Here is an 8,447-nt window from a genome sequence, read left to right as displayed (position 1 = left end):
CTTTTTTTTCAGTTATGCACTTTATTTCGTTTCTGCTCTTGATCTGGTTTGTTTAATAAATATTCTTTTTTTTATTAAAGTGGACGTGCCTTTTGTGTTTATTAAGAGTAAAAGCTTTAAGTTAATAGTCTATTCGTGTCTCAGCTGCGAAGCTGAGCTCATGTTCAGCCTCGCTCGGTGCGAGGACATGCACGGTGAAATGATAGTGTCTGACAGTTATAACTTATTATTATAACATATGACAAATAATTGTCTAAATTATGTTGCATATTCCTCAACAGTTCTTGTGATGATATCACTAGTTGACAACATAGTACTATTTTCGGAAATCGTAGGCTATGATATTGCGCAGGTGCACGTGATCACGCTGTCAGAGCCGACAGACTCGAGTGTCAGACTCATTTCAGTGCAAAATAATTAGGTCAAAAAACGATTTAATATACTGCAAATAGCCTACTAGTTTTTTTTATGTTTATTTATAATTCATTTAGGCGGACAACAAGGCTACCAAGTACTGCGCACAGTGCGCATCTAGTTAATTTAACGTTTAATTTTTAGTCGATTTTAGTCGAAAATTTCAGGACTTCAGTCGACCAAGATTTTCTTTGGTTGAGTACAGCCCTACTGTTGAGACACACTCTACATAAGCAGTCAGCAGCTTGCTTGGAGCAATGATCACAGTGCAAATTTGAACTATATCGAGATATATGCGATATGGTCGAATTTTGTATCGCATTTTAAAATATATCGATATATAAAATATATCGATATATTTTAAAATGCGATAATATTGACCAGCCCTATAGCTGATATTCTACAAAGCCCTTTGAAACTGAATTGATTTTGACATCAACATATTGGTTGCAGTTGAAGTCCATTGTGTTGAGAAAAATCCTGAAATGTTTTTCTAAAAAAATATATATATATTTTACACTGAAGAAAGAGAGACATTGACATCTTGGATGGCACTGAGGGGAGTAAATGCGTTTCTGCAGCAAGCAAGTCATCTGCAGAATTCAAAGCTTTGGTACTTGTTGTAATAGAATTGTACTTGGATATTGCATCGGATAACTTCTTCTTCTCTTCGACAATCCTCCGTCGGACTTTGTGCCGCTGCTTGTTGCGATCTGGGTTATATAAAAAAAGGTGATTAAAACAGACCATTTAAAAGAAATTAGGATTATCCAAATAAGAAACAACAGATTAGGGGTGTGACGAGACACCTATCTCACGAGATGAGACGCAATGGGTTCACGAGAACGAGGAAAGATTTTTGCACAATATTTTATTCAAATCCTCAATGGTCAGGCCAAATCATGACTTGAAAAATTTGAATTGTTTTACTGATAATCTTCTAATGAATGTCATTTCAGTACTACTTCATTGGAGTATGAATTATCAAATGCTTACAGACAATTATATACAAGCACTTTAAAAGGTTTTGCCAAACTCAACTGACTGGTTTTTCTCCTATATTATTTAAGTCTCTTCAGACCTTACTGTACATGAAAACATAAAAATAAAAACAGCATTAACTAATAATAAAAATACAATTTTCTTAGTCTTATTAAAGGAATAGTTCACCTCAAAATCAAAAACTGTGTCATCATTTACTCACCCTCAAGTTGTTTTAAACCTGTATGAATTTCTTTCTTCTGCTGAACACAAAGAAAGATATTTTGAAGAATGCCGGTAACCAGACAGTTCATGGACCCCATTGACTTCCATAGTAGGAAAAAAAATACTATGGGAAGTCAATGGGACCCAAGTTACCAACATTATTCAAAATATCGTTGTGTTCAGCAGAAGAAAAATTCATTCAGGTTTGAAACAACTTGAGGGTCAGTAAATGATGACACAATTTTAAATTTTTTTGGAAAAAATAAATTCAACTATAATCCAAGTACTCTCTCAGTTTTGAAGTGCAAACAAACCAAAAACAGAGACCAGAGTCACAGTACAGAGATATAAGTTTGATATTAGGTTATTGTATGCAGCTTAAATTGCACACATTAGAAAGAGCTCTTGTTTTACTTTCACTTTCAAATTCACGATTGCACGTACTATGTACCCGGAGCAGCGGTGCTGAACACGTGTTCTACAATACAATACATGCAGGCTCTTTTATGCAACAAATCCGTCGCAATCTTCACGCAATCAGTGAAATGTGATTCCTGTTACACTATTAGCAACTGCAACTCATGTTGGATGAGCAGAGCAGACTTTACAATAGTTTACAATGGTTATATTTATTTTTTTAACAGCAAAACATCAGTGGAGGCATGTAATGGGAATGTAACTGTGACATTCTATGCTAATTTCATCTTGTCACATTTTAGTCAAGCAAGATATTGTAGCAAGAGATCTCGACACACCCCTACAGCATATATAGAGCATTTTATTTACCTGTTAGCCGATACAAATCTCTCTTTTTCTGCTGAATGCCTAAATACAACCCTTCAATCTGATGCTGCAACCCCACTGGATCGTCGGTTCTACTGCCATCGGGAACTGTTTAAAATAGCATATCAGATTACTGAATCAGGACATTAAGCAAGAAAAGTATTTTAAGATTTTACTTCAAATAAATTATTAAAAACTATGATATTTACTTAATATAAAAACTGTAAAAATATGGAAAAACAAAAAATTGAGAATGCACCTTGAGTTGCCCATTGCTTAACATCGCACACTCATTGCTGCAGCTCTATTTTGGACTTAGCCAGGACTGCCTGAACCGCCTCGACATCTTCCTTGGCTTCCTTCATCTTTTGCCCAGTCTTAAACATAGATGAGATTAAACATTTAACTGAATATGACTGTTTAAAAATAAATTAATAGTAAATGTATGGCTTAAAACAACTGTTTTAAATGCGTGGTACCTTGATATACCGCTTAGACAAGTAAATGTGAAGGTTCTTCCTCTTTCTCTCATTCCATCCTTTAGCATGAAGGGTGATCATGTCCACTCGTGCTAAACAAAAACAAAAAACAAACACACACAAACATATATCAGGGTATATGCAGGAATCATAGAGATGAATTTACTACCTTTTACTACCTTTTTTACCACCTCCACAATATTTTTTACTACCATCACGACATCAAGCAGCAGCCCTTTTTTTGGGGGTGTGGTGGGGTGGGCGGGGTATGTAAAGCACCACTTACTACTTACTATAAGGTATAAGTGTGACACTGTCACACCCATCATACATATTAGGTACACTAATGTTTAATTGTTATCATTAAGTAGGCCTATTGTCATTGTCAATTATGTTTTTTTTTGTAGTGTCGAGTTGAGTTTCAGTTGTCCTTATCTTAACCCTAGCCCTTGAGTTATCCTAACCATAGCCCTTAGCCCTAATAAGGTGAATAATAACCTTGGCACTTTGTCATTGCTATCAACTCCGACTCACTCAGGGCTCGACATTAAGCCTTTTCATGTGCTTGTCCTCTGGACAAGTAAATCTGTCATTCACTTGTCCGAGTAAAAAAGTTGCTTGTCCGGAATGTTTTTGGTGTGTGTGTGCTGTAAATATAATTTATTCTGAAGAAATATCCCCATCTGTGTTAAATCAGCTCTGATATATTTAAATCTGCATATTGTCATATCTGCACCTTTAAAGGCAACGGCACCAGTAGTTTAAGGAATGTACAACTGCATTAAATAATGTTATGAATATGAGATCGTTTAAAATATTTTTGAATATACAAATAAGAAACGTTGGAAAGAATTATACTTTTAAACATGAAAGTAAACCGCCAGTAGGAGGCGTCAGGCGACCGTCTTAATGAGCAAGTCATTGAGTCATTCATTCAAACGATTCGTTCAAACAACTGATTCATTCAAGAATGAGACATGTTTATGAATGGGACATTGAATCTTTGACTCAGCCAATTCGTTCAAAACGCTGAATCATTCAGTAATGAAACATGGTTAAGTGTTGCTGTGAGATGCGTTACGGTTCTGCTGTGATCTTTGTTTGGAACTATTTTTGCTGCTGAAACAGAACAAAAACAGTCAATATTGTGTCTAAAATGTAAGTAACTTAATTTGAACTGTTTATTGAACTGTTGTATCAAAAGCAATGTCACATTTTCAGTCGTGATGGTACTCAAGAAAACAGCACTCGTCGTGTGAGGTTGCTAAACTGTATCATATGTTAAAAATATTAAAACACATTTTGAATTTTGGCACTGGCAGTAACGTTATGTTGTTAACTGAGTTTAAACTGAGTTTACATTTGTTTGGATTTCTCCTCGAGAGGCTGCGCGAGCCTCAACAGCGCAACCTTGTTACCGTCAGTAGCCTAATACATCCACTATCGATTGCAACTTACAATAAATATAAATACAATCAGAATCATTCTCTCATTTTAGTGATTCCCTAGTTATTTATACATTTTTTTTTATTGACGTTTAATTAGGCTACTTGTCCGGTCGGGCAAGTAAAATTGTCTTTTACTTGTCCCTTCAAAAAATCCACTTGTCCCGGACAAGCGTTAATGTCGAGCCCGTCAGGTCCTGTTAGCACCGTATATATATTTTTTAATTATGCTAGATGAAGTTAAAATATGGAGACACAAATATTAAGTAAAAAAATGGAAACTCATATATTGAGGTGGTGATGAAAAATTTACTACCAAGTCAAATTGCGTTTGTTACCTTTTACTACCTTTCAAGGGCCTTAATTTTGGTAGATTATTTTTACTACTTTTACTACCTTTTACTACCGCGTGGACACCCTGATATATACATACACATATATATACACACATATATATATATATATATATATATATATTTTTTTTTTATGTCTATTCACTGCACATTGATATTCCAAGATTAAAGGAATTGTCCATTTCAAAATTAAAATTCTGTCAAGATTCATCCTCAATTGGTATGGAAGTTGTTCACCCTGAATTATTTATACAAGAGAACACAACATATATTTTGAAGAATGTTGGTAACCACGCAGGTGATGGACCCGATTGACTTCCATAGTAGGAAAAAAAATACTATGGAAGTCAACAGGGTCAATCAATGTTGAAAAAAATATTATTTTGAATGAACTATGTGATTTACGAAAAGCTAAACAACTAATATGAGCACAAATATAAATTTAAATAATAATAATTAACTGAACAATTCCAATAGGGTCCTCACACCATTGCTGCTCAGGCCCTAAATCAGGCATCATTTTCATTTTTAAATTTGATTATGAAATTTTAGATTATTTTGTCTAAATCTATGGACTACAAAAATACAAGGCTGTGTACATGACACTTACCAGCCTTACTCATATATTTTGTTGTAAGAGCAACACGTGATTAAAAACTGTTAACTTGCTCCACTTCTTCACCAATAGTAGTGCCTGCTCCCGTTTGATTTTTACCACTCCACTGAACCTATAAAACAAACCGGCACAATTTTACAGACAAATCAAGTTTAAAGTGAAAATGAGTATGCAGAAAAATATATTTATATATAAATATAACAAATTATAATTGTTACCTTTAACAATAATAATTAAGACCTTTAACAATTTCATGTTATTTAAAACAATCGATCAACGATTACCTTTACACAACTGCGGGTAAAAAATAAATAAAAATCCTGTACACGGTCAATACTTGCACAACTGTTATTAAAGTTTAGATCCCATGACCATCATGAATGTAGGTATATTACTGTGATGAAGGTCATGGGACCAAAACGTTGTTAATGGGCTATTCTGATACATGTGCAAGTACTGATAATGTGCAGGAATTTTTTTTTTTTTAAGTCATTTAAAACAGAGTTACCTCACAGCTAGTAGAGTGTCCCTTTGCGTGCATAACAGAAAGAAAAGGCTTCATCTCTGTTAACGGCTGCAGACATGGAACTGCCTGTGCAACTTTTTGCAAATAGGGCCAATATCGACACATAATGTCTGTGCAGAAGAATCTGCAGTTGGTTTTTGTAGCCACTTCATTTTGCAAAAACATTGGATAGGCAAATATTTCCCCCCTCTTCATGTTGAGTCCTTTAAGCAAAATGTTGTGTCCGCACACTGCCACCTCCAACCCTTCCTCATCCAATTTATTGCTTGACTTTTTTGAGGTCTCCCTGGCAGCAGCCCATGTTGACTGTCCACATGTGCCTCTCCCTTTTACCTGCAAGACAGTAATAATCATAATAATAAACAACATTATCAGTAAAGATGTATAACATATATACAGTTAAACAACAAAAATACTAATAAAATGATGGAAACATACAGGGTTGGTGTTTTGCTGAATGAAATCAACAAATGCTGCCACATCTTCATCCTTGGCAATGAAAATACCTTCGTAGAAAGGCTGCTCCTCTACTCTATATTAATTACAGTGGAACAAATTGGATTAGAGGGCCAATATACACTAAACATGTATAGAAATATTCCTTTAATATATTAGTTATGCTATTACTCTTTGGCTTTGTTAAACCGGTATAGTTTACGGTTTCCATCTGCAGACACAGCAACTGCATCTGGGACACATGCAGGGCACAAGAAATGATCGACTCCACTGAGCTTCTCTTTCTCATGACGACAATAAGTCCATTCCAAAAATGCTTTTTGGAATGTTTTGCCACAAATAGTATCAATCTAGCAGTGAAAAAAAAAAACTAAAATTAATTGGGGATAAGGAAAAGTTCATTAACAAAATTAATTGTAATTTTTTAAAAGAACCCGTCCAAATGTCCGTGACCTATTCTCTAACATGTTCACAAAGGCTTGTCTTGAGAGGCCTGGTGCAGTGACTTTGAACTGCTCAAAAGATGTAAATAGGTCAATCTGATATATAGTTTGAAATGCAAAAGAGCCTGGCCAGTAACCACTTTGGATAAGGTCCTGCAGCTCAGCTGTCCATGTTTTGTGGCATGTAATGCAGCGCCAAACAGGCAAAGAGAGGTCATAGCGACCTACATTACAGTCCAAATAAGTTAGTGACAAGCCTGAATATCAAAAATTTTGGATTGAGTAAATACTTTGGTTTTAAGGAGTACATACCATTTATGTTGATGAGATGTACTAATCGGCCAGCACCTACAGACATGTTTTGAGCCACACAACTGCAAATGTTTTGCGGTTGTTGGATGGGTAACAAACATGCTAAAGAAAAGAAAAGAAAAGAACATAACTAACATATGACTTAGATTTTTAGACAACACATCTTAAAAATGTTTTACTTACCTTGCTCACATAATGTGTGTTGGCCATTGATGTTCTTTATGACATTTGATGGAGGAATAGGTTTAAAAAAAAAATCTAAAAAACACTCCCTGTTATGCAAAACAAGGTACTGGTGGGTTGACACATCACAGTTGTCGCAGTAATGTGGTTTTGGCAAACAGTCCTTGCACCTTATCACTGCTGCATTCACTCTGCAGTGATCACAAGATACGGAAAATACCCTGTCCGAGGCAAGCGAGCCGTCCAAGAGCTTTTGTCTTGCTTCCATCCAATGGTTTTCAGACACTATTTTTCTTACTGTCCAGTTGTGAGATGCAGACATACTTTTCTCTGAGATAAGTGCATCATGGAGCTGATGTAACTGTATATCTTAAAAGCCAAAAGTCATATAAAAAACAAAGTCATTATCTATTATAATTTATCAAAACACAGATAATGGTTTAAAAAAAAAATCTTGACAAGATGGAAGACTTTTGTTACTTACCAATAGCACACTGTGCATTGATGCGTGTATCTGAACAATCCTCATTCATAGACTCAGAGTCAGCAGCACTTGAATTTACTAGAATATATTTTTTTTTAAATCAGTAAACCCATTATTGTATTTTTGATTGGCTCTTTTATAAACTACTAAATGGACACAATCGGCTTACCAGGATCAATCAAAGTTTGGTTGCTTGTTGATGCATGGACCACTGAAGCTCTGGATTTACCTGTAACGTACCAGTGTAAAAGTGATAAGCCTCTATACGATTTTTGAAAACAGAAACATTAAGAGAAAATAAACATGATATTATCACTTACCTCCTTTTCCTTGTTTGGCTTCTCTTTTTGTATACACCAAATGACCACTTTTGTCTCTTTTTTTCCATCTGATCCTTGGAACGTCTTTCTTTTTTTTTTTAGGTCGTGATTTAAGAGCAGTATCCTCCTAGCCATAATGATATATGTTATCAGAATAAAATGCTACAAAACGAACAGTATCAATACTTACAGACATTTCAAGAGACAATTTACTTCCTGCAACTCCTGCAAATCAGACATTATTTCATCGATGTCGAGTTCAAATTCCTTTTCCATGTCTTCTGCAGATGGATCAGAGAAATTATTGGTGGCCATTATTACAGAATGGTTTTCAGGTTTACAGATGGTTATTTACAGGTATAGGCCTGTAAATTCACAGCCAGGCAGCGGGTCTTCTTCTTTGTTTAAATTGCAGTTGTCAAACAAC

General features: G+C 35.1%; 1 protein-coding gene across 2 annotated transcripts; it reads right to left on the bottom strand.

Moving 5' to 3' along the window:
* Window positions 1-986: 986 nt before the first annotated feature.
* Window positions 987-8,447, bottom strand: LOC309504787 (uncharacterized protein). 2 transcript variants are annotated; one of them, XR_014208165.1, is made up of 15 exons: window positions 8,234-8,446; window positions 8,021-8,147; window positions 7,870-7,929; window positions 7,701-7,778; window positions 7,217-7,585; window positions 7,034-7,135; window positions 6,713-6,945; window positions 6,450-6,628; window positions 6,261-6,354; window positions 5,805-6,155; window positions 5,291-5,408; window positions 2,883-2,974; window positions 2,663-2,780; window positions 2,407-2,511; window positions 987-1,127 (listed from the first exon to the last, which is right to left on the bottom strand). XR_014208165.1 is itself a non-coding variant. In XM_082178079.1 (11 exons), the coding sequence occupies exons 1-11, from the start codon at window positions 8,333-8,335 to the stop codon at window positions 5,331-5,333; spliced, it is 1,773 nt and encodes a 590-aa protein (XP_082034205.1). In that variant the 5' UTR covers window positions 8,336-8,447; the 3' UTR covers window positions 4,772-5,330. The 2 variants fall into 2 exon arrangements, 1 of the variants encoding a protein (XP_082034205.1); XM_082178079.1 differs by lacking the exons at window positions 987-1,127; window positions 2,407-2,511; window positions 2,663-2,780; window positions 2,883-2,974 and having other exon boundaries at window positions 4,772-5,408; window positions 8,234-8,447.

This window comes from Leuciscus leuciscus (genome assembly GCF_965113295.1).
Source record: "Leuciscus leuciscus genome assembly, chromosome: 1".
NCBI classification, from domain to species: Eukaryota; Metazoa; Chordata; class Actinopteri; order Cypriniformes; family Leuciscidae; genus Leuciscus; species Leuciscus leuciscus.
This window is presented reverse-complemented; position numbering and strand designations above follow the sequence as displayed.